A 26,217-nucleotide genomic window follows, 5' to 3' on the forward strand; every position below is an offset into this window, starting at 1 on the left:
TTCATATTAGGTCTTATTAGTGTGAAATTTCCCTTTTGTGTTACCGTCCCTCCACTGCAGCTCAACAAGGAAACAGCATCAGTGGAAACACAAAGAGGGAATGTTGCTACTTACTGTTACTAATAAGACTGTAACTTTGAAATATACCTGCTTGATTTTGTCCCCCATCACTTAAATTGCATTAGGAAGGGATCTCTTAATGGCCACTATGAACGGGAGAAATGATTACAGCAAACAAAACCTATTTCAATGTTCAATGTTACAATACAAACATCTGACTATTGTTTAAAGACAGACCTAAAAACATTTTTTCAATTTATCCTTTAAGTTTCTGAACAAGGACCTCTCACTGAGGTTCAGCACTTGAAGATCTATTTTACCCACCTAAATCTAACCAAATGAAAAGGTCAAACATTCTGTTTCAGCTTTTCTGAGCAATGCATGAGTTTTAATCATCTGCCACCTTTGAAAATGTTCAGAAATACTGTTATGTCCAGAAATTCATATATTTTCTGCAAAACAAGTCATAGGGGTATTCTGATGCTTACACACTCAACATGCACACAACGATGCAGGCACGCACACACGCATTCACACATGCACGCACGCACACAGAAAAGATAACCACAAAGGCCCACTTCATACGTGACCTGTATACAAGAACTGTGTGCCCCAGCATGCTTGTATACACTGAGGCCAGGGTTATTCTCTAGAGGAGGAGAGCACAGTGGGACAACATGTTACCATGTACAATACAGTGAAACAAAACAAGGCCGCAGGGGCTGAACTGTCTCAGGGCTTAATGCTAAAGTTATTCACTAAGGAATATTTGAGATGGGAAGTGTGATATTACATTTTCAACATTAAATGGTTTTGTTCTTTTGGTGTTTTTCTCTTCCTGTCTCACCAAAACAAATCCTTTCTCCCTGTTGCTGATACTTTCTGACAACCCGGCATGGTAATCTCATGAAAAGAAAGCCACTCAGGAAACTTCTCAGTTGTGGCTACGTAGTAACTGTAGGGTGCTTGTTACCTCATGGCTCTGTGGTCGTAGTCCAGCTCATGGATGTCATCATTGTAGGGGTGTCTGTAGTGCTGATGCCTCATGGGATACTGGTGCATGGAAGCGTTGGGCTGGGAGGTGGTGTAGTAGGGAGGCGGGATGCTGTTACTGGTTTCACTGCGGTAGTCGCTGTCCCTGTCGTCCACGGCGCTGTCTGGATCCTCGTCTGTTCACACAAACACAGCGGGGAGAAAGTGAGGGGGTGAGATGAGAAGACGATGATGGCTCAGAATTGTATTATACAGTATTTGTATAGTAAATAATTCTGATATTTTTCATGTTTTAACCTATAAAGTTTGGATTTAGGGCAATTTGTATAACACCAGGCAGGGTGTTGAGACTGTTGCGAGATCCAACCTCAGCCCACACTGAACCACAGCATCTGTATGACGGTTGCACTGTGCATCTCTTGTTGTGCAAGACATTCTGTGTTATTCTTCACTGGATAAAGTCCCCAGGTTTCGATCAACATCAAAGCCTTTTGACCTATGTGCCTCATTTCTGATCAAAAATAGCTAAATAAAGGCTTGTTAAGCAACTTTATGTATCTTATCACATGCTTCACATTTGACGTAGATGGGCCGAGCCTTATGCAATGTCTTGTATGTGCCTTATGTTTGACCATATATGGAAGATAACTTGAGTTTTTCCTGTGCTCCATATGTATAAAACAGAGGCACAGAAGGGCATAGGGACTTCTTTTTTTAAATTTTTCTTGTTGCTTTGGCAATGTAAACCTCTGTTTCCCAGAGCCCCACTGAATTGATTTGAATTGAGAGAGTGAGTTTTGTTGAATGCCAGTAAGCTAGTTGATAGAGCATTATTACAAGCCTTTTTCTTTTTACATAGAGGACTTTAACGTCCATATAATAAGATTTGTTAAGCCTTAAATAAAAACAAATTGTACACTCTGCAATCGAATTATAGTTCCAGGTGTAGGTCTCTTCTCTGAACACCGACTGCAACAGCTTCACAATTAAAGGTAAGAAACTCCTCAAAATAGGCTGAGCATGTTTAGTTTAAATATTTGATGCTAAATTGCATTGATTTGTCTTGAATTGAATTTGAGTTGTACTAAAGTGATGTAATAGTTGCTTATATGGCCTCGTTGCTGTACCGTCACAGGACACTGTGGTCTGAAAGAAGTTATAACAACCAAGCTGGTTATCGCCAGTCAATGTTAGGTGAAGTATTTCCAAGGGAGGGTATCGGCTAGGAACCACAACAGAACAAATGCTAAATTGACTTTAAACGACTTTGCTATGGTTGAAAAAACCAAGGACATAGGTGTAGTTTCAGAAGTGGGGGCACACAGTGATGTGAAAACAAAAACAAGATGAAACTGAGCAAATAAAAAATTGCGCTAAAATTGTTTTTTGTGTTTTCCATAATAATGGTAGGATAACCTCTGTGTTGTAATCCTACTTAAAATCACTTTCAGTTTCATTTATAGATACCTGATACTTTCTGATCGATGAATGTTGTATCTTTACTACAAAGAGTACTATCTTATTTTTGACTGATGTTCAATTCAAGCATTTTTTTAGGATATTAACTGTAAATTAAAATATAGATAAAAATATAATATCTATATAGATTAATTAAAAATATAGATTAATATATAATATCTATATTCACAGAACCTTTTTTCAACTCTAAGTAGTATCTGCAGGTATTCATTTCAGGCTGCATAATGCAACAACAACCTCCAGCAATACAGTAAGAATGGAAAGGAAAGCAAGGTAAGAATGGTATGTAGCCTGAGAGGCAAAAAAACTCGCAACCAGTCACTGCTGCTCGCTATGCTTGTTGCTTTGAGTGCCCAGTAATAACTGAAGGTGACTCAGATATTATATCAACATTTTTATCAACTCAGATATTCTATCATCTGGACTGTGGTGGCTGGACAGTAAGAACAATGTTCAGAGAGACTTGAATAAGACATGCCCCCCCAGTAGAAATTACATCCTTGGAAAAAACTCATATGAATAAAAACCACAGTTTATTTTACACTTTTTACACTGCCTGGTGTAAAAAGCTTTAAATCCATCAGGAGATTATGGATACGAGCTGAAAGGAAGTTCAGAGAGAATGCGTGGAGAAAAAATATATTTTCATGGCAGCTAATGGAAAACTACACAAGGAGATCATTACATTAAGTGAGACACGGACAATAAATACAGAATTACTCCAAGTCTTTAGCAGAAGCGCATGAAAGAAACTTACTTTGCTGCTCTCCCCACAGGCTCCAATTACCTGCAAGGAGATATAGGGTTGGAAAAATCAAATTAGGTTCGGGCCACAAATTAAACACATCAGCAGTCTGCAAAGCCAGGTAAACAAACATGTAGAGATTTATAACCCAGAGAAATAATTATTTTCAAATGTAAATATGTGTGCAGGGGATTCATAAGTGAGGCAAGTCAGTGTGTATATATGTGTGTGAGTAAAGAAAAGGACAAGAAGCTAAAGAAGCTTAGATCAAAATCAGCTTTTGTTCAAATGCTGCTGGCTTTGGTGCTGATGAGTAACTAAGAACAGAAAATACACACATGCCATTATCATCTCCGCACACACACAAGCATAATGCCCCCAATCAACCCCTCTGTCCACAGATTTATACTATAAACACTTATCCACCTGCTCCCTGTGTCATCATCACTAGACAGACAGACAGTCAGGCAGGGTGATGTGTGTCTGACAACCCAGCATATGTCAGTTCACATTCATCACACATCTAGCACCTATAAGTCATTCTAGTGTTCAGGCAGGCTTGCATGCGTGATTCGTCACATCAGCTCCCCTCCCTCCCTTCTTCCATGCTTTGCTTCATCTATCGGCCTCATTTCTACCTCCTGTCTAGTCCCGTTCTCAGAACAAGTTAGAACAACTGAGCAGAGGTAATGAGGAAAGGAAAAAAGAGGAGGCATAAAAAGGACACAGCAGAACAGGAGGAGGTGGGTGCAGAAGTGGCATTTGACACTCACAGCACTGTGTGGTCGGTGCATGGAGTGGTCGCTCCTGTTCTTCTTGATACTGAGGGGAAAACAACAACAACAGATATCTTAGGAAATAAGATCCAGCACTTCTTCTGAGGAAAATTGCAGGTAAAAATATTGACTCTGGCAATTCTGCTGTTATTGGCAGCCATAGAGTGTAATAACAGAGAGTACGGAAGATAAAGAAATAGGCGGAATGGAAACAGAGTATGAACGGGGTTATGAAAGAAAATACTATAAAGAGAAAGGAATAAATAGATGAGGAAATATAGAAAACAGATGGCGCAGAGAGAGTGATGGGAATGTGGAAAAAAATGAAATTCTTACATCTTGATCTCTCATGGCATTTAGTTGTTCAAGTTTCTTTGCCCAGTATCTGGCCTCTTCCTCTGGAATGTCTGCAGCACACAACAGAAACACTCAACACGTTCCTCTACTCAGCACATCAAATATTGGACATACTGTATGTCCAACACAAGTCTCTCTGTATATTCCTCTATAAGCACTGGAATAAGTCCATAGAGCTTTCTGGAGCTTTTGATCATGTCACATGATCTTCCTCAGCAGATGAGTGTTCCCAATTGTGAATTATACATGTTCAAATGTTATTTTTCTGAGAACCTGAGAACTTCTTACTTATGATTGAAATCTCCAAAACAGCTAAATGGACCTTGTGGTGAGATTGTTTTATCAATTGCTGTTTCTTCAGCACTAGAGGTAGTGTTAGTACTGGTAGTAGTAGTAGCAGCAACAGCATTAGTAGTGAATATAGTAGCACTAGGACTAGCAGTACTCAAAGTGTTACTACTACTAAAAATGATAGTGGAAGTATAGAACTAGCTAACTAACTGCTAGCTACAATAGAAATGTATTTTCCTGTTGTTGTTGTTTTTTTGTTTTTTTTACATTTTATTGAATGAAACAAATTACAGAATGAAGCACCAGGTAGGATCAATACAACTATGATGAAAGGCCAAACCTAGTGGCAGTTCAAAGCGGGTGTCGAGCAGCAGCCGGTGAAAGGTCGGGTCTTTGGTTCCACAGATCTCATTCTCAGCCATGATCGCATTCGAGTCCAGGGTCAGCCACTGGCCTGGGCCCTCCTGGAAAAGATAGAGAAAGAGGGGCAGAGAAATATGAAATATGCAGCAATACTTACTGCTTGATAAATATTCCTTTTGGTATGTGCCTGAAGTCTGTCATTCCTCTGAGTCTCTCTCCACATCTTATATAAAAGGTATAAGTAATGAAGTGAATATGAAATGTAAATGTAAATGTCTGATTATCAGGCTTTGACTAAAGCACAAATCTCTTAATTGCCTCACAGTGACAACAAGATTCCTGGAAGTCACCGCGCTTGGCAGCTGTTCACCAATAAATAGTTACAGCAGGTAACCCCCCCTAAAACCACAGCTTGTCATTTTTTACATTTCTTTTTGTAAATGGATTTAAAAACAGATACAATTAGTGAGCATTAGAGGTGCTAAAAGTGGTATTTTTGAACTTTAGAGAGAGCCAGGCTAGCATTTTCCCTCTGCTTCCAGTATTTGTACCGAGCTAATTGCCTCCTGGCTGTAGCTTCATACTTGACCAATCGATCATACTTCTCATCTAACTCTCGACAAGAAAGCCAATTAGCGTATTTCCCAAAATGTTGAACTATTAAATGAAAAAACTGCATCCTAGATCGGGCAAAAAAAAAAATTACCTATTGACATGAACCTCATCACAGTTTAACAGAACGTTATCACCACAGAGAACCATCAGCCAAACAAATATTTATCTACAGTTCTGACCACTCTGAAAACAAAATACACACTTCCTATGCAGTGGCAAACGAGCCAAAATATTACTTTCCCAGTGCGACTTGTTTATAATCTCAATGATTACAACAACAATTTATCACTTTATCAATTTATCGCTGTTTTAATACATACTGTTTACTTACTTACTGTTTGTATATTTCTCATATATTAACATATAGTAGCTATTGATCTGTTGTTGACTTAAAAATAGAAAACAGAATTGAGCCTTCTGTGAAAAGTCCCTATAGGTGATATTAGGCTCTACAGTTACATCCTATCAAGTATTTGATGTTGCTAAAACTTGAGGAATGTAAAGGTGGCATATACACATATAAAACATAATCAATTCAAAATACAATTTTCTCTCTTGTCTTAAGTTCAGTCTGAGGCTGCCTTTTTTCTAACGTCCTCTTACTGCATTTAAATCTGTTGGTGGTTTTATTCTATTGTATTTCTGTTTCTATTCTTTTTATTTTATATTATTCCTTTTAATCATGTATATTTGTTTGAGGCAGATCCTAATCCCATCTGCCTCAACTGGAAAGCAACTTGGCTAAACTCCTGTTGTTTTTAAATGTGCTATATAAACAAACTGACTTGACTTGACAATACGTGGCTGATATTTAGTCACATATTTAAAGCATACCTCATTGGACTGCCGTATGCTTCGCAGTGGGATCCATAAGGTGCCCACCATGGTGTCCCAGATCAGCCCTTTATTCCACACCTCCACTGTCAGGCCCAGATCCAGGCGGTTTATTTCGCTGCTCGGCAGAAAGAGGAAGAGACGGAATAAGAAAAAGAGAAAATAGTTAGGAAAAAGCAGAGGAAAGAGAGTTATACAGAATGTTTCAAAGAGCTGAGTGGAGACAGATGTCCACAGATAGGACAACAACAGAGGCTATCTATATTTCTGTATGACGAATAGGAGTGAACTCTATGCCTCATTTTTCCACCAAGCAACACTCATATACAGTCCATATAGCTAAGGTCTGGACTAGCTAGGATTTGTAAAGTGATTTCAAATCTGACTGACAGATTATCAGATCACTAAGCATCTCTCATTGTCCAACACAGTGCCTCTTCCCAGGCTTACTGGCTGTCTTAAGTGAATCAAAACCTAATAATAGCCACAGCTTTGATATGAAAATACATCTTTCTATTTCCTTGGGAGCCAAGGAAGTAATCTCGCAAATGGCTGAATGGTGTGTTGCTTCACAAAAAGGAAAAAATGAGAAGAGGAAAGGGGCAGGAGATGGAGATGGAGAAAGTGAGGGATCTAAAGAGAGGGGGAAGAAGGAAAGTGTTGTTTTTTAGTTAAAGATATGGCTGTAGTAGATTAAAAATAACAACAGTAGGATAGCAAGAGAACTCATTTTTATCTGTTGTGTTTGGCTGTTTTTTTCTATTCAGTCACCTTTCTGGAGTTATGAGGTGTAATGAAGCCTGGAGAAACCCTCTACACTGGATGTGTGAACTCTGCTGGAGCAGCTCAAACATCACAGGTGTTATGTCATCCCCTCACTCTTCAAAGGGAGAGAGACAGAGAGGAAGCGAGAGGAAGAGGGCAAAAATAACTCCCTTTTTGGAAGTATAAATGTCACAGCTGACCCTGCTGCCCTGTGTTGCACACATTCTGTGTGCTGAATTGAGCCCATGAGGTGACATCTCTATTCATGTGAATTAGCGGTATTAATTCCTTATTTAATGCCTATAGTTTGAAACTATTTATATAACATATTTATAAATTAATATGGACTTGCATCGGCCAACTGATATTTACACTAGATGTATTCTTATTTTCTGGAACTATGTCAAACTAAATTTACAACCATAATTGCAACAGCAAACATTTTATACTTTTGAAATGCCTGAAAAGTTTAAATACTTTAATTTCTGAAATTCCATTTAATAATAGTTTTCCTCTTTAAGAAAATATATGTTCAAACTAAAAAGCTACACTGCCACAATAAACAGTTTTAAAAAATTATCAAAAATCGATGCAGGAGTACCAGAGATATTGTCTTTTTTATTCCATGCATTCTTTTTCCTTGTCAAAACATGGCGCCTGCATTACCCACAATGCAACCTGACTGCCGACAGTTCAGTTGGAGAGTCAGGTGTGGTTTGCTAGTAGCGGCTAATGTAGCCTCGACACTAACTTCAAGAAGAGATGAGGAGCGTGCTACAGAGGTCTAGTAAGCTCACTTTTTTCAACTCCACACCCCAAGAATTTTTTCATTGTCAAACTTGTAGTCTTCAGACCCAACCGATGCTGAGCAACATTGTACTGGCAGATTTACAGAAGAAAGGGGCTGAAAGAGGGAGAGACATGGTGAGAAAAAAGGAGGCAGAAGACGTGAGAGAGGGCAAGAAGCACTCACAACATGAAATCCTGCTCCCAGCATGGCTGACTGCCGCGCACAGCGATGGTAGTGCTCTTAACATTCTGCACCTTCAGGGTCACGTATGTGTTAAATTTCTCTGTAAAAAGTAAAATACAAATACCACTGGTTATGCTACTGTGTGTGTGTTTATATGAAACAACCTGATTCAGTAAAAATAAGTAATAACAAATGGATGATATCAGCGAGTCACAGGTCACAACTCACCTTGGGGTCCATCAAGCTTGGCTTTCTTCACTGCAAACAAATTGAGAATCAAACAACAAATCAGTCTAACTATGGAAAAAGTGAGCTATGAAATATCGAATTTCCAAACATGCTAACATGACAGTTTTCAAAGATTTCACATTTTCATGCTGCAAATTTAGAACATCAACATTCAGTCAACCCACAAAGTCTTTTCTCAGGCCTATGCTTACAGCATCATGTAACTTTAGCTTACAGTCCAGGCAGGCCTCGGCCTGTCGCTCATGTGCATAAAAGAATGGTTGGTCTGCTCTTCTCAGCCTGGGACTCCTCTCCTCCTCTTTGGGCAGAATGCTACAATCTCAATATGAAGGACTGCATCCGTTCAGCAGGAGGTGTCAGGATCTCTGAGTCACAGGACCAGAAGGACAGTTTGTGCAGGTGAGAGTAAAAGGTGATGCCAGGTAGGAGAGAGGCCACATGCCTTGTCCTCTCTGAATGATGTGTGTGTATGTATTCCTGCATGGTTGACAACAGGAGGTGTTGGATAAAAGACGGAGCAGTGCTGCTTTTTGTCTAACACAATAGATGAAGCTCTGCTGAGGTGCCACTTCCAGCTCCTCCACGCAGGGACCTCTGAAGGTACCAGACTGACTTCAGTGACGTCAAAAGCCTATTCATTATTCATTCAATCCGGCACCCTGCCGATGCCCAGCATCCCCATGTTCAGCAGTGAGGTATTAATATTCAGAGCTCTGGTTTTTTAATCCCTGCTGATTGCCTCTTTTCACTGATGTTACATTTCAGGAAAGAAATACAGGGAGTCATTTTAAATCAATCTAATTGGACCTCAACAACAAGCCCTTAAAAACTCCATGATCATGTGTGCTTAGCTGCAAGAAGAATGACTTTATAATATATGACCTACAGTCCAACTCTCTATAATAGAGAGAACTAAATAAATAAACACTCCCTGTTATTCAATTAAGAAAAGGCTAATAATTAGAGTAGTAAAAGTGATGCTGACAAAGAAACACATTGTGAGTCATTTTCTGTCTGTGACAGCAGAGCAAGCATGATAATCATTGTGGACAAATTGGCTTCTAAAAATAGCGTCACCCCAGCAAACCTTTGGGATAATGCTTATCGCTTAAATATGGGTCTGATTCATGAGGCAGGTAGCGGAGTAAGTGGTCTGGTGGAGAATGTGCTTCTTAGCCAACTTCAAAGTAAAATCCCCTTCCTGATATTTTAGCTGCTGACAAGGCAGTCACGCCTATGGGGTAAGGAGAGTTATTTTCCATGGAAGCACTGAATATACATTTGACAAAGAGGCATTCAAATTACTTTTTTCTAAATGACAGATACACCTTGGCTGCACCCTTGCCAACACTCTCCCTCTCTCATACACTGTCCTCTCCTCCCCATCAGCCAGTCATCGCTCCTCTCTCTCCCTCTCCCACTCAGTCACTCGCTCCTACAAGCTCCCCCTGCCATGTGGCGAGTATGCACGTGTGCTCCCTTTCTATCTCTTTCTCTCGTGCTCCATTAATCTCTCTGTGCAGCTGGATGCGGGCAGAGCGAGCTGCATCCCCAACAGTAAAAATAATCACTTCAGTGTGACAGGGGTGGGGGGTGCTGGAAAGGGGGGTGTATGTGTGGATGGGGTGGGGTAGTTACAGCTCACAGGCGTAAGACTAAAACCACCATTGCTGCATTTAGAGCACAGGGGAAGGAGTGAAGAGGACTAGGTGAAAATAAAAAGAGTGCTACATATGTTCTGCTGATGAGCACCTGTCAATTACAGAATCTCATTTTCTCTTTCTTTGCTGGGGAAAATTGGACAAATACATTCAGTCGTGCCCTGGTGTAGAGGAGCTAAAGGGAATTTTTATTTCCTGAGGTTTTCCAATCAAAAGCTTTCAAAGAGGCCACACTTCAGAGCAATTATCCTGACACCAGGAACAACAATATAAACCTGCAGACAGGGAATGCAATAAAGAAAATGGTAAAGATTGTTGCAAAAAACCCCACACAATTAAATGAAAAAACTGTTTGAAAGACTGACAGATCATTACAGCATGTCCCTGTGTACTGCCAGATAAAAATCAATCACACACCTGCAGTATACCTTTGGGAAGATATCAATAATGGTGATTAGAGTATGACTGCTATAAAAGTATGCAATGGTACTCAGTGATGAATGAATACTTCTTTTAAATTGAATTAATCCAATTAAAACCTGTGAGAAACATTAGAATTTGAAAGTGTAGGTGCAAAATATAAAGACAGCGCAGACTTAGCATATGAATGCTACATTACATCTACTATATATATTTCCATTAGAACACAATTGATCTTTGCGCCTAACTATTTCCAGACTCCCAGTAACCCTAGTCATTATTACAGTAATGCAGCAGTGTGTTTGAAATGGTAATAAGACACAGAACTAGCCATATTAATTTCTAATGTTAGACTTTCTGACTTCTTTTGCAAAAAAATCTTCCTTAATGATCTCAGTACATATGTAAATAGTCTTAAATAGATGTTTGGATAATGCCTTAATGAAAGAAGGTGACACTAATGAGGATGTCTCTCATGGCTCACTCTTTTTAAAGTTATAATGCGTGAATTGGCCATCTCGCTACAGGGGGTGACAGTAAAAGGATGGTTGCCAGATCTGAATATGCTTATTCAACCTCTGTGGCATCATTTCAAAGACTACATCTAACATCACAAGACGTGGACGTAGAGCATACACACATCTCTGACCAGGCAATGCCACATCACTGCTACTGCAATGTTTATCAGCCCAACTCATGTTACCATGCAGCTCAAGGTAAACAGCCAGGTGCATCATCCTCATTTCTTCTCGCAGCCACCATGAAAAAATATAATATCAATATAAACCTAGCTGCAGGCCTGTAACAGTGTTTAGAAACTAATGAGAAAATACCAGCAGAGACCTAAAATACCATTGGGGTTGCTATGCCAACAAAGCTTCAGGACATAAAGGGACCACCAACAAATCTGAATCTCAATCCTGACATCTGTGCAACCAGCAGCTAGCTAGCACTGGTGTCAACAATATAGCAGCCTCTTCATAAACACTAGAAGCCTGCTCCAACCTCTCTGTGAATCTGAAGAAGAAGTAGATTGATCTTTCCTTCACTGCTCCCTGATAAATAAGATCAGGCACCATATTTATCAAGTGTGTCAGGGAAGGAAATGAGCCCAAACTGGCTCAAAATTGTCAGCGTGCATGGTGCAAATGTGATCCTAATTTTAGGCTCAGGAGTTATTAAGAAGTTGTTATTAACTGTTGCAACTTGGCAAACTCATACTAATTCATTGAGGATTTAAGAGAGCTGCAGATCTGTTCAACCTGTTTAAGAGTAATAAATCATTTTTTCTGCATTAAATTACTGTCTCTTTATAAGCCTGTCAGTTTTTAATGTGCTGAATGAATTTAATTTTAAGGTTCAGAGTGTTGCAAAACACAAGGAGAACTTCTCCTTGCTAAGAGGCAGTGTAAAAAACCTTAACTACTCTAAAAGGGGAGCATTTTTAATCCTTATAAAACTTTAAGCATGATTCCAAGGACGGGAATGAATGACAGGATTTGTGGATGTGGATGAATGGCTTTAACTTTTGGTTGCCAAAGTGGGATCTGGGGATGACCAGAGGTCACTGAGAAGCTTACAGGAGATCCCCAGAATAATGGTATTTCACTCCCTATACATTTGCACACATAATCTATCCACCCAGTTTGGATGGAGAGATTATAGTTATGCAATTCAATCTGAATCATATCTGACAGCAAAGGGCTCAGATTTGGTTAATTAGAAGAAATAAATGGAGGTCTTTAGTCCTATTTGGAGCTCCTGATACAAAAATGTTTAGTAAAACTCCAACATGACTTTACCTCTTAGATATGATCATATACAGTATACTCAATCTGTAAATTATTACAGTGACTGAGTGACATTTAAGAGCTTATCACGGATTCACCGATAAACCCTTAAATGTAAAACAGATGAGATCTCTTTTGGGTCCACTTTCTACTTGTTTTACTGGAGAAATACATCATAGACAACATTAAAGGCTTAATCGGGGGACAAATACACCATCAGTGACTGAAGGAAGATATTTCACAAACAGTCATAATACAGTACAATGTCGGGGCCTGTTTATAGAAAACCAATTTGGACACCATTGGGCAATCTTGAATTATTCAAAGAAAGAACAGGCTGTTGTTGTCCTTATAGAGCTCAATCAATAGAAGAAATATAATGTAAGACTGCTGCAACCAATCACGTGGCTTAAATAAATATTCTACTGTAAAGAAACCCGGTAGACTACTGCACACGCCTTTTTGCTCCGCACAATTACGCATGAAAACTGAGATGAAATGTCTGCACTGGAGATGATTTGTAATCAAAATGCTATCTGCTTTTTGACATGAAACATAAAACATCCCACACTTCTGTCACACAGGGACAAACTGAGAGTGGATTACATCTTGTTTTACTATGTTTGACAGCGGCTGCCAGAAAGCATACACCTACTCCATAAATCGGTTGTAGCAATGCCAGGTTTTGGAAAATGAACCCAGAGTGTCATCCAAGACAGTTGGAGTGAAATATTTCAGGGTAAATAATAGTCGACAAAGAAAATAGATTAGGATCATGCAAAATCACATCAAAAGTGATGTGAAGTATTTGTCTTATTAATGGGATTTTCATTAAACTGCCATTTAATATCGTAGCAATTTTTAACAACATTCCTGTGCAAGATGGCTATTCCACAATATTGATGAATTCATCTTTATACTAACGGGTAAATCCCAAAAAGCTGTAAAGATAAGACTTGAAGCAATTTAAGCTGCTCACACTACAGCAAGTCCTGCCAAGACATGGATTGTTAGTTTTTCTCTTACCTCCAACACACAGCAATGACATTTCTTATATGCGCCTTTAGTACAGGGTCCAGCTCCTTCACCAGCTTCCGTAATTGAGCTAATCTGTGCAATATAGAGCCTGGGAATGAATCGCTGGGCTGGAGATGGAGATGGAGAAGCCTGCCGTCGCGAGAAGAGACAGGGCCCGGCAGGGCTCGTTACGCCAGACAAAAATAAAACCCTTCACACTTCGAGAGTGAACGCCAGCGTCGCAATCCTCTGTGTCTTTCTTTTATGACGTGCCTGTCTAAATTTGAGACTCTTTTGCTCCCTTCTCTCTCAGCTCTCCGCTCCCCAACACACAGACATCTTGTTCAGCTTCAGCACCCCCGCTGCGTGGACAGCGCCTGGCAGTGACGTCAGAGCAGTGGTGACGGTGTGTATGGGTAGGGGGAGGGTGGAGATGCTGAAACGCCACATTATTAGCCTACCCGTCCATATTTACAACACAGTTCTCAAAGATTTCTTAGGAAATCCTCAGTTGGTATCCTCAGATAATTAACATGGAGTCTTCAGTGAAGAATATTGTGATAATTGGCCATCCGATCTATTCTAAATCTTAGTGATGCAGAAACTGTTGTGCATGCTTTTATCTCCTCACGCCTTGATTATTATAACAGCCTGTTCACTTGTCTTAATCAAAAAAACTCTGAAACGACTGCAGACTGTACAGAACTCAGTTGCTCGGCTGTTAACCAGGACAAAGATGGTAGGACATCACACCAGTTTTAGCCTCTTTACACTGGCTCCCTGGTGGTTTTAGCAGATTTTAAGATCTTATTGATTACTTTTAAGGCTCTTCATGGCCTGGCTCCAGATTATATTTTAGACCTTGTAATCCCTTATGAAGCTTCACGTAGTTTGAGATCTTCGGGCAGGGGTCTCCTGTTTGTTCCTGAGTCCAGGTTGAAAACTAAGGGGGACAGAGCTTTTGCTATCAGGGCCCCGAGGCTCTGGAACAACTTGCCTGAAGAAATTAGGTTGTCTGAGTCAGTGTCTTCGTTTAAGTCTCGTCTCAAAACATATTTTTATCTGAAAGCATATCCTGATTTTACCTGAACTGGCTGTATATTTTATTGCTTTTGTGTATATTATGGGTTTTATTTCTTGCGGTATTTTATTTCTCTTGTTGTGAAGCACTTTGTACTTTGTTTTGATAAGTGCTCTATAAATAAAGCTTTATTATTATTATAATTGATTTAATATTAAATCAATATTACCCAGCCCTACTTCTAAGGAAACACTAGAAACTGAAAACATTTCTGAGAGATGCAGGGACTTTCCTGTAAGAAGATAATGACGACATGATTTAGTTAAGTGATACTTGACTGGAAGCACATGAAGTGTTGGTGCCCAAGTTTGCAGAATACAGAAAAAGCAAAATAGATCATGTCATAAACCGTTCATCTGTGCGCCTTGGTGTGACTGACTATCCCATTAGCAAAATCGGAGCCAGGATCAGCTGTGTTAAAGCGTGTTGCATATTTACTTCAGTTTAAAAACAAACAAACTCTGCCAACAACTATTCTGATACGCCCTTAAGCGCTGGTCCAAGAGTCAAGACTGTTTCCTGTGTGGTCCAACAGCTCTCCCTGCTGGATCACAACACCCACTGCATCTTTACAGTCTCTCCTTTAGTGTCAGGTCACCAAAATCTCACAAACGCATATTTTTCCAGTAACTTCTAGTGGTATCTAGCCTTGCATATTTGAGAGGGAGAAACAAGTTGTTTTGGGGTTTGATTTAAACTTGAGATGGGGCATTTTGAATAATTAGAGTACATAGAGTGTTTCACAACTATTCAAAAAAAAGCAAAACTGCACACATTCAACTTTTGTTGGAAACATTTTCAGTATGGTTTAATGAACATAAAAAATACAAATATACTTCACAAATATATAATATTCTGACAACATGTGAAACTGCTTGTCCATTCAACAACCTGCCATTATCAATGTAAATTCAAACATGTATACCCCAACATTTAATTTTCACCCCTTCCAGTTTTTTTTCATGCATTCTAAATAACACTATGTACACATTCCCCACCCACCAAACGCCAAATGGCATTTATTGTAAACCAATAATTAGGCTTGTCTTACCGGGCAGGTCATGGTCCTGCTGATACTACACAATAAGATTTTTATCCAAATGTACTTAATTAAAGCAGTTCAGAAGATCAAATTACATTACATTTAATGAAATCCCTGAACTGTAAAAACCCTCAACATTGCCACACAGATTTACATTCACAAAAAAACTCATGTGCATGAATACACATATTCTACAGAATACACATATTCATTAAGAAGAGGCATGTAGATATGGACTGTGTGTGTGGTCTTTTGAAGTGTTTGTACCCTTGCCTTTACTATCCTTGAGCTATTCATATGCTCTGTTGAATGGCACTGACTTGAACTAATACCACTGCCATGTGTCCCTCTGATGCAGGAATGAAAGGGTCTCCAGCTGGAGTCTCCTCATAGCTTCTCACTGACAATACATAAAAGCATGAAGTTAGAAAATATTCAGGAATAAACATATATGGGCTTCGAGGCTTGAAAGAATTACAACCACATTTAAATGAAAAATGGTAATAATAATGGATGTTTTCTAAAACAATTTGCTCCTTGTCAGGCAGTTAACCAAGTTTATCTGAGCTGGCACCACAAACCTGCTTCAGACCTGACCATACACTTTATACTACTCATCTATGGACTCACAGGTAAAGCAATCGTCTGTGTAATGACTTGGAGGATTACTAATACTGCAGTAGATAAGAAATTACACTCTTGTAGATTCTGCACTTAGGGGGATGAAGGCATCTGATCGATGGCAAAGAGAGCCTAGACATTTGAAAATGACTTAACAGTTTGACCAATGAAGACATTTTTTTCTCTTGTATGAACAAAATGTACAAGCGGTCCAGACCGGAGGGATAGTCTGCCTTTCTTCACAGGAAAAGACACTTGTTAGACTTAAGAAATATAATGGCTTCATCTGAATGAATTTGCAGTTTGAATTTAAAACCAAAATTAATTCATGATTTTATTGGCATATTTTGGCAGAGAAACTTATACTTTTGGCAGTTGTTGGAAAATTCTCTCCCTCCAACAGCTACATCAGGGTCCTTAAGCAGGTCGCTGTCCAGTATTATCCTCTGTTGCACCTGACAGTGTTAACATCACCTACTGTAGGCTGTAATATTCTCTCGTCTATTATCTCGATGACTGTCACCTCCCCTTGACCGCCTCTCATATTAGTCATGGACCGCTTTGCTTAAGAAAGATGTTTCTTTTTTTATGTTAAACCATTCCCTCTTCATGTCTGTCACGTTGTTGGCAGTTGTACTATTAATATTGTCTAACTGTTTTGGCTCCTCTAATACTACTACACTTACACTGCTAACTGCAATCTTAGGGGCGTTAATTATGCTAATGATCAAATCGCTTGAACGCACATCTCCTCATGAACAGGTGGCATTCAGTTGAGAGAGTTTGGTGAATCTGACTGGGAACGCTCATACAAGCAAGTCTCACGAAAAAAGTAAGAGAAGTTTAGGATAAGAATACAAAAATGTTCTTGCATGAAGCCCAATATTTTAGCAACCACTCCTAATGATGATGAAACATTTAAACCCAGTTTAGCACATAGAATTATACATGTTTAAAAAAATCAGGTTTAACCTTAATGCTTTGATGGAGAAAAGATGACTGTGTGCACATTCAATCCTATATTTAGGCAAGGTGAAGGATAGGGGATTCATTAGAAGAAGAAGAAGCATCAGTACACTGGATTATAGCTCCCAATCTTCTTTTTTTATGTTTCAACCCTACCAGGTTGAGTCTGGGAGACATTAGTTACCTGTCTAGATGAGAGAGTAATTCGCAAAGCTGGGACAGCAGGGCACGATGTTTGTGGGGGTTTCCTTCTAGCACTCCACTAAGACGACTCAGGTATGAGTCCAGGTTCCCAAGAGACGCTGTCTCGCCTGTACCTGTTCAGAAAAGACACCGAAGAATTTAATCCACACATGCTCTTAAGGTGAAATATCATGGAATTTAAGCGCTGATATGGCAATCCAATTCTTATGAGTATTAGTGTTCTTAGGAGTGTTAATGAATATTAACATGTTATTATAGCCAGATATTGTAGACTCAAGTGAACTGGTCATTTCACAATGCTAACATTATCATTGCATTTATACTATGGGACTAAACAAAAAACATCTAGCATATTATTGACCAAATATGTTGTCTGCCTCATCTATCTTCCCTCTTGCATTTGTCCTCCGACTAAATACAGCCAACTGACTGCTGACCTGGCAGGGGGACTGATGACAGACTGTTGACCAATGTGTGTTTAATGGCCAGCAAGTGTTGGTGAAGAGCCTGGGTACGCTTCTCGTCCAGCCCCAGTTCAGCCTCCAGGCGCTCTTTAGCGTTGTACATGTCCTTAATGTGCCGCTGAAGCACTGCATTCTGCTCTTCAAACTCAATGTTGGCCTTACGAAGCCGTCGCAACTCGGCCTCTCGAGCTGAAACCACAAAGAGACAATACAACGGGATTTGATGAGTATAAAATTATGTCTTACATGATATGTTTAATGTTAGATGGAACTTACTTGGGTCAGGAGACTTGTTAAAATACCCTGTTAGCTAACAAAGTAATCGCAGAATTTTGTCAAAGCTTTAGCACCCAGCAATGTTAAACACACTGGGTTTGTGATATATCAGAATGATTATTTCCTGTTTTCAGTTTGTCTGTTACCTTTGTTCTGATCGAGGAACTCCTCTGTGAAGATAGGGATGTCGAATCTGCTTGGGAGGTCAGAAGCCTACAGGACATCATCAGAAAATTGGCAACTTAGCTTAGTTTGAAATGTATGTGAAAATGACATATAAACAGAACATACAGTGACAAGATATAGCTGTGTCATGTACCTTTGATAAAGATGACTCTGAACTAGTACTGATGATGACAGATGGAGTGTCTTCTGAAAGAGAAAAAGGTATGTGCATATTATAGCTCACATGGCACAGAGTCATGAAATCACAATTATCTTGCTATTTGCCCTGGTGATGTGTTGGTAATTCCAAAAAAACAAAACACATGCATGAGTAACCAACAAGACATATATTAGACAAGTAGAGCTCACCTTTCTTGATCCTCTTGTCTTGTATCTTGGCACTGGTGATCTGATAGGCCTCAGTCTGCTGATATTCCTTTAGTTCCTGGGCATACTGCATCTTCTCCCTTTCCGCCTCGGCCAGGTAGCGCTGTCAGTGCACAAGTAAGGTTGTGCTGCTTTACCGAGGGCCAAATTCTGTCTTGCTAACAGACAGGTGCTTGATTATTTGAAACCTTTTTTAAAAGCATGTTCTTTGGAAATTGGCCATGAAGTAGATTTTATCATAAAAATGTTTGTCAGCATGCACATTTCACAACCATCGAGCCGAAAAACACGACTGATGAGAAAAATATTTTAGAAATCCAATCAAACACCAGGATTTGACAATGATGCTCCTTGAAGCAAAGCTCAAATACAGCGATAACACTGGCAATTCTATTCTTGACTGTGGTTTCTGTGTGCAATTGTGGATACCAGCCCAGTAACTGGCCCAGTAATAAAGCATCATTACATACCCAGTGCTCACAATGTGTTGTATTGAATATACTATGTTAAACAATACATGTAACATGCATACCTGCAGAACTTGAATAACTACCTGTTTGTCATTCGGGGCTAATCGTGTCCACTCTGCTCCAAGTCTCTTGGTGATTTCTGGGAAAGGTAAGTCAGGGTATCGGGCCCGCATATGTTCTCGGCGTTCATTCAAGAAGCGGACATATCCTGTTACTGGTGCCTTGGGACCATTTGGTAATACCTTCTTTCTTTTCTTTCCCTTCGGCCATCCTCTCTTCTTTGGCTGCAGAGAGGGGGAACAACACTCTCGTGAAGGTAGGGGCTGCTCACTTATCTCTGCTGCTCCTCCTTGCTCAGTAAACAACTACTATACCTACATAATAGGGTTGCAACTAACAATTATTTTTCATTATCAGTTAATATGCAGATTATTTTCTCTACAAATCGTTTTGTCAGTAAAATGTCAGCAAATAGGCAATAGAAAAAATTGCTTGTTTTGTCTGAAAGTCCAAAACCCAGATATATTCAATTTACCATCATAGAAGATTAAGAAGACCAGCAAATATTCACATTTGAGTAGCTGGAACCAGACTTTTTTTGGGAGTATTTTTATTTAAAACTCCCACTCACTCGTTTACTTAAACGATTAATCAACAATTAAAATAGTTTTCCATTAATCTTATGTTGATCCACTAATCAACTAATTGTTCCAGCTCTATTACATACACTCTAATACAGGGGTCTCAAACTCCCGGCCCGTCACACAATTTCACCATGCCACTTGATATCAAATTATAATGAAATCCAGCCTGTAAGTTCTCTCAAACAAATGAGTCAACAACCACTCACACTCCAGTCCAGTTGGTGATGGTAATGCACCTCTAAGTTGGTTGAATTTATTGACGGTTGGCAAACCAGCTTAGAGATGCATTAGCACCACCAGCTGCACTAGAGTGTAAGTGATTGTTTTCAATGACTCATTTACATTCAGTATTTGGCTGATCACCGAGTGAAATCAAGTGGAAAGAAAATAACATTTGGCATGCTAACGTTATCTTTCGTTGTTCGTTCTTAGTTCTTTATTGCACATCAACAGAAACTGATGCAGCATATGCCGATGTTCTGTACTTCACAGGTACATTGGCTCAGCAGGGGAAATGTCTTGAAGAGGTTTTTTTGAGTTGAGAACAGAAGTGAAGACCCTCAAGGAGGAAGGCAGGATGGTTCTTGCTGATCTTGATGATCCCAAATGGCTGATGGACCTAGCTTTTCTAGTTGACATCACACAGGAGCTGAACACACTTAATCTGAAGTTGCAGGCTGCAGGCCAGCTTGTCACTGCAGCTTTTGAAAATGTCAAAGCATTCTCCACAAAACTGAGGTTATGGAAAGCCCAGCTCAGAAATATGTTGATGCCACTGAGAATCTACAGCAAGAATTTGACCAGTGGTTTGCAGAATTCAAGACACACAGTGCCAATTTCCACATTTTTGCAGACCCCTTCTCCTTTGACGTGCAAAATACCCCCTGTGTGCAACAAATGGAGCTCATTGACCTGCAGTGCAATTCTGAGCTCAAAGCCAAGTTCAGAGAGGCAAATGGAAAAGCAGACATGCTTGGACAATTTCTGAGACAATTACCCCCATCCTTCCCAGAGCTTTAGAGAATGTACAAGCGAATCATGTGCCTTTTTGGGAGCACATATCTTTGTGAAAAACTATTCTCCACCATGAACTTCAATAGATCAAAAGTACAGGTCCAGACTCAGTGATGTCCATCTTCAAGCCATACTGAGTGTTTCAACTGCCACTTCCCGTACAGCGAATGTGGCCAGGTGTCTGGCAGCAAGCATTAGGCAAGAAAGGCTGAGAATGACTGTAAATAGTTAATGTTGAGAAGTACCGAACAGTTGAACGATCAGCGGCCCCCAGGTAATTTGAGTTTGAGACCCCTGCTCTAATTCTACAGCCCTGCAATAAAGATTATACTTTATATACGTTTCAGAGAGGTGTTGATTTTTCTTTATGCTCATTTAGGAGGCTGTAGTTAGTGGTGCTGTTGAATTGTATTAAGTTAGAGTGAGAGGTATTTTTTTTTTTCTGTTAAGGTTAGATTTCTGTTTTATTTATCGACACTGTGTCTGTCCTTGTTTCTACTATTCTGCTCAACCGTTAACAGGACATTGCCATAATATAGCATATATGCTTGGCCAACCTGCCCTGTATAAATAAAAAGTTAAATACATTTCTAATAATTTGTCCCCTCCTGTAACATTATAACCTTTATGAAGAGAGGATTTATTGCAGGGCTGTTGTAATAGTGAGAATTGCTTTTAGCTACCTATTAAACTGGGAGATGAGTGTAAACAGTTTAAGTCCTTAAACAAAATGGTCAAAATCAAATATTTGGTTCCAAAACTTGACAGCTTCATTGCTCCAACATAGGAGGCAAAATTAAAGCAATTTACAAATTCTGTAGATCCTGGTCAGATGTAGCAGTACCCACCTCATCTTGTGGTTGATCTGCTGAATGTGAAGGTTTGGGCTGATGTGATGCATCACTCTGTTCTTGTTTGATCCCTCCCATGATCTCCGTCCGTGCAATTGACTATGAAAGTGGGATAATGGGTTTTAATCCGTTAGGGTTATGCCATGGGAAGTCTGTGCATAATAACATAGCAGAAGTTGTAAAAAAAAATATATACATATATATGCGCGCAAGAGTACATTTCAGCATTATTTTCGCCGCAGGGATGCCGCTTAAGCTAACAGTTAACCTGACTGCTAGCAGTTCAGTGCAGCTAACTGGTCGCAGTACGCAATTCATACACACAACGGACAATATCCAGATAATACGGTAGCTGAGCCAAACTGCTCACTCTTCACAAGGAAAAATAAAATACAGGAAAATATATATTCGTGTATACAATAATGTTTATTCACTCAGGACAATGACTGCTTTATAGAATTATTTCTACTTTTTTTGATAAACGTCTTCCAACTCACCCGATATGATTCCCTCGGCAAAACAGGAAGAGAACCCTGTCTGGCATATGATTGGTCGGTACGGAGAGTCATGATTGGTTGGCTGGATACCCACATTCGAACTAATCGCCTACATAAACCTAAATTCTTCAAGGATGAAGGTTTTCCCTAGTTTCATACATTTCTTAAGGGACTGTATTGTAGTGGAGTTGAAGTATAAAGTAGCACAAAATGGAGTCCAGTACAAATAACTCAAAATTGTACTTAAGTGCAGTACTTTAGTAGTTACTTTTACCACTGACCGTCCCTACTATTTATGAAATCCCTGAAACTAATGAAAAACAAGAAAGTACAAAAACGGCATACTCTTTGCACTTCATACATATTAACAGAGAGCCCCTTGATTTTCTTTTCTTATATATTATACTTTACGTTATAGTTTACATTTATTTTGTTACTATTGTAAGGTTGATATGATGACAAAATGTCTTATGTGGTTACACTTATAATATGTATGATATTCTGTAATTATTTGTACATAAAACATAAAAGTTTAAATACAAGGCACGATGTACAGATGGGTGACAAAGTGTCTTAATATGGAGTCAGACCACCACGAGCCTCCAGAACAGCTACAGTGCTCCTTGCCAAGTCTGTGGAACTCTACTGGAGGGATGAACACCATTCCTCCACAACATATTCCCTCATTTATATATACAGACTTTATTTAATCAAGTAACATCATTGAGATCAATATCTCTCTCTTACACCTTGGTCCAAAATCTTCCATAGGTGTGAAAGTGGGTTGAGATCTGGTGACTGTAAGGCCGTAGCATTTTATATCATTTTCAACTCACCAAACCATTCAGTGAGCACTGGTGCACGGAACCATCTGCATTTGATGTTTCTCCACTCTTTTATTAAGGTGTTTCCTTAAATGTGTCGGTGGACTGCTAAGGTGAAATAAGTGAAAGTGTACGCAGCCTACCTCATACAACAGAAACCTACTACACATGCTCAAACCCCATATGCCTCATAAGCCATAGTGGCCTCAGGCATGAGAACTGCAGTTGTGCCCATTCTATGTGCCTGATCCGTACTGGCTGCCCGATCCTTTCTACACATGCGCAATATAGGTCCTGTAAGAAGGTTACCGCAAATGTGCCTGTTTTAAAATACTAAAACTAAATCTTTCAAATCAAGATAACAAAATGGTTTTTAATAATTGGAAATTTAATAGTTAATAGTTTACTGAAGTTATAAAAAACCTGACACATGTCAGTGCCCGATCCGTTCTGCACATGTGCATACTTATAATGCGTTTTACTTGAAACCCAGCCCATTGATGTATAAAGAGCCAGCCAGCGTTACTTTATTAACAACACAGTATTATAGTAGTCAAAATTTAAAAAAAGTAAACTCTATAACAGAGGATTACACTGTGATTTCAAAATATATAAATATATGTATACTTTTTTATATTATATACTCTGATGTATATTTATAACAATTTCATAATGACATTATCTGGAACATGTATCCTACATATATTAAATTAATTGTATTGAATCAACACCGAATTAAAACAAAACAGAATTACGTCTTTTTCGTTTTTAATTACAAATGAAGTACAGATTATCTGATGATACACGGACCGAGCTATTACATTTCCAGTGATTAAAGACCATTTTGTTATCTTGAGTGTTAGTAGAATTGTTTTATGATCAGTCATTCACATCACGAGTAATTTTGAACAGGCACATATTTGTTGTAACCCCCGTTGACTGACAGGACCACTTTTGCGCATGTGCAGAACGGATCATGCAGCCGGTACGGATGATGCACTGACACACCCGCTTAGGGTCAAGTCAAGCGCAATCCTCACAACATGGCGGCCTACCCAAAATTCAACACGGCGTGAGGTCAACTTGACGTTCCTCATAGTTTTCGCGCTGTTAACTCAAAATTGTGCAGCTGTCAATCTGAGTAAGTGCAGTTGACAGCATAAGGCTGTGAAACTAGTTCCAGTTAACCTTAAAGTAAAGTTATTATTAGGTGGCTGTTGCATTTACGTTGGCTGTAGAGCAATTATTGGGATATGTGTTTTGAACCCAGCTCTTTGTAGCTCTGGTGTCAATGTGGTCCAGTGCCAATTAGCATGGACAACTGTGTTGTTTAAATGTAAGATATGAGTTTTAACAAGAAGTAGGCTAATATATTTGGGAAAATTCTCCTCCAGCTGGTTAGTGGCTTCACCCTGACTATAGCAGGATGAGAAAATCACAGTTCAAATCCCTCTATTATAAGCATTGTGTTATACCAGTGTTATTTTGTGTTAATTATTTTGTGAGGGATAACTTCGGGACATAGCACTTCATCAGTGAGCATATTTGTTTCACTTTTCTTAATGTCTGAGTGCATGGTGAAAAAGTACAGCTTGTGTTGTTTTCTTTCTAACTATTGTAATGATAATAGTCCAAAATTATGTGAAAATGCATAGTTTGTAATAAAATTTTGTATGACCTCCAGAACGCCCCCAGGCCAGATGACCCGCTTGATTTGGACCTGGTCAAATGTGGCCTAGACGTTAAAAAAACAACAACAATGAAATCTCCTTTTTTGAATTTTCAGAAATAGAATGAAGAAAACAAACAATTTCTGATTCATAGTCTGAGCCTTTATGCCACACACATTTTTTGCCCTTGTAGCGCCCCCTAACGGTCTATTTCAAGGAAACTTTCAGGGCATGTTTCAGATTCTTATGTGGACATATCCTGTAAGTTTTGTGATGATTGGCTCAACTTGTTGACTTTGGTCTATTTATGTGCTGTGCCACGCCCCTTTTGAAGTTCATTGGCCAATACCTTGAAAACTAAATAAAATATCCACAAGCTTTATACCACATTTGATAAGCTTTGTCCAATTGATGATCCACTGAAAAATTGGTAGCAATCGGACCTACGGTTTAGGAGGAGATGTCAAAAATGTGTTTTTCAAAAAATTCAAAATGGCGGAAAATTTAGTTAGGCGGACTTTAGTGGTCCAAGAGGCTTTTTTTGTCGAGCACATTTGCATGTTCAAAATTGCATTTTTGGGCCTCAATTACAGCGCCACCTTGTGGCCGATTGGGCTAATTTTTCTGTGGAAGCACATGAACATCATTTCCAGTTACTGAGCCAAGTTTCGTGTTTCCAGCTCACAGGAATTTGAGCCAAAGCAGCAGACAACAACAAATAATAATAAACCGGCACAAACATAAAAGGGTTTCAGCCTAATCAGGGGATGAACCCCTAGTAATGTTTTTTTTTGAAGAATTTAGAAAAGAATCAATGTGGAAAATGAAATCTGAAAGAATGTGTATCCCAGTATAACTTTTGCTGGAAAAGAAAAAACTTCACCATATTAACCAAGGTTATTAGGCATGATGTGAAGTACAGGCCTTACACAAAATAAAATACTTGATGGTAGGCCATCATCTGTGCATTATAGAGGGGGTTACATATTTTGACTGCTAGTCCAGCCTTGTAAGACAAGTACCTTAATCGCTTTGTTATGAAAAGCGCTATTTAAATGCAAGGCATTATTATTCTGATGATTATTATGATTGTTATTGGTTACCCTTTATGGGGGCTTCACAACCATTTACAACAATATCCAAAGGTACTATAATTTGCAATGGACACGTGGATTACAACCTAAATGTGCGGCCAAGCAAATAGCGTCTCGGTGCTATTTGCAAGGATGTAAATTAGGTAATATGCATACAATTGGCGCAAAATTTGCCCCTTGGGTCCAATTCACAACCAGCGCTAATAGCCACACTCAGAGTGAAATTATTTGCGTCTTCAGAGAGTTGGTGGTAACTGAAGCGCACTGGAAAGGGGCGTCACAGCCGGACTTTCCAGTGATCATGGCAGCAGTGATTGTAGCCAGGCGAAGCAATAGCGCTTCACAGCACATCAAATGCGCACAGGTGGCACAGAGACAGTACAATACCTGATATTCACCATGAGGGAATGAAACTGTAAAACAACATAAAACCTGCTGCTGTGAGAAACAGAGACGGAGGTTACGAACTGTGCCAGTCCTGCAGAGAGCAGAGTAGGAGAGAAAACAGCTCTCATGCGCCCACAGGCATGACGCACAGTTAAAGCACCCGAATAACAAT

General features: G+C 39.4%; 2 protein-coding genes across 13 annotated transcripts in view; both read right to left on the minus strand.

Moving 5' to 3' along the window:
* The window catches only part of unc13a (unc-13 homolog A (C. elegans)), a 49,368-nt gene extending 35,599 nt beyond the window's left edge, over nucleotides 1-13,769 (minus strand). For all 11 annotated transcript variants that reach the window (XM_044200657.1, XM_044200656.1, XM_044200655.1 and 8 more), the window contains exons 1-9: nucleotides 13,398-13,769; nucleotides 8,480-8,509; nucleotides 8,252-8,351; nucleotides 6,514-6,631; nucleotides 5,042-5,165; nucleotides 4,390-4,460; nucleotides 4,051-4,099; nucleotides 3,290-3,319; nucleotides 1,034-1,229 (exon numbers count right to left, since the gene is read on the minus strand). In XM_044200657.1, the coding sequence (XP_044056592.1) occupies nucleotides 1,034-1,229; nucleotides 3,290-3,319; nucleotides 4,051-4,099; nucleotides 4,390-4,460; nucleotides 5,042-5,165; nucleotides 6,514-6,631; nucleotides 8,252-8,351; nucleotides 8,480-8,509; nucleotides 13,398-13,419 (740 nt within the window). In that variant the 5' untranslated portion in view covers nucleotides 13,420-13,769. The remainder of the gene's footprint in view (nucleotides 1-1,033; nucleotides 1,230-3,289; nucleotides 3,320-4,050; nucleotides 4,100-4,389; nucleotides 4,461-5,041; nucleotides 5,166-6,513; nucleotides 6,632-8,251; nucleotides 8,352-8,479; nucleotides 8,510-13,397) is intronic.
* Nucleotides 13,770-15,250: 1,481 nt separating this feature from the next.
* Nucleotides 15,251-23,123, minus strand: hmg20b (high mobility group 20B). 2 transcript variants are annotated; one of them, XM_044201193.1, is made up of 9 exons: nucleotides 22,907-23,123; nucleotides 21,571-21,672; nucleotides 19,148-19,348; nucleotides 18,577-18,697; nucleotides 18,362-18,414; nucleotides 18,189-18,255; nucleotides 17,740-17,955; nucleotides 17,283-17,415; nucleotides 15,251-15,911 (listed from the first exon to the last, which is right to left on the minus strand). In XM_044201193.1, the coding sequence occupies exons 2-9, from the start codon at nucleotides 21,649-21,651 to the stop codon at nucleotides 15,899-15,901; spliced, it is 885 nt and encodes a 294-aa protein (XP_044057128.1). In that variant the 5' UTR covers nucleotides 21,652-21,672; nucleotides 22,907-23,123; the 3' UTR covers nucleotides 15,251-15,898. The 2 variants fall into 2 exon arrangements, with proteins under 2 accessions (XP_044057128.1, XP_044057127.1); XM_044201192.1 differs by lacking the exon at nucleotides 22,907-23,123 and adding an exon at nucleotides 22,071-22,252.
* Nucleotides 23,124-26,217: the final 3,094 nt, after the last annotated feature.

This window comes from Siniperca chuatsi, linkage group LG6 (assembly GCF_020085105.1).
Source record: "Siniperca chuatsi isolate FFG_IHB_CAS linkage group LG6, ASM2008510v1, whole genome shotgun sequence".
Classification (NCBI taxonomy): domain Eukaryota; kingdom Metazoa; phylum Chordata; class Actinopteri; order Centrarchiformes; family Sinipercidae; genus Siniperca; species Siniperca chuatsi.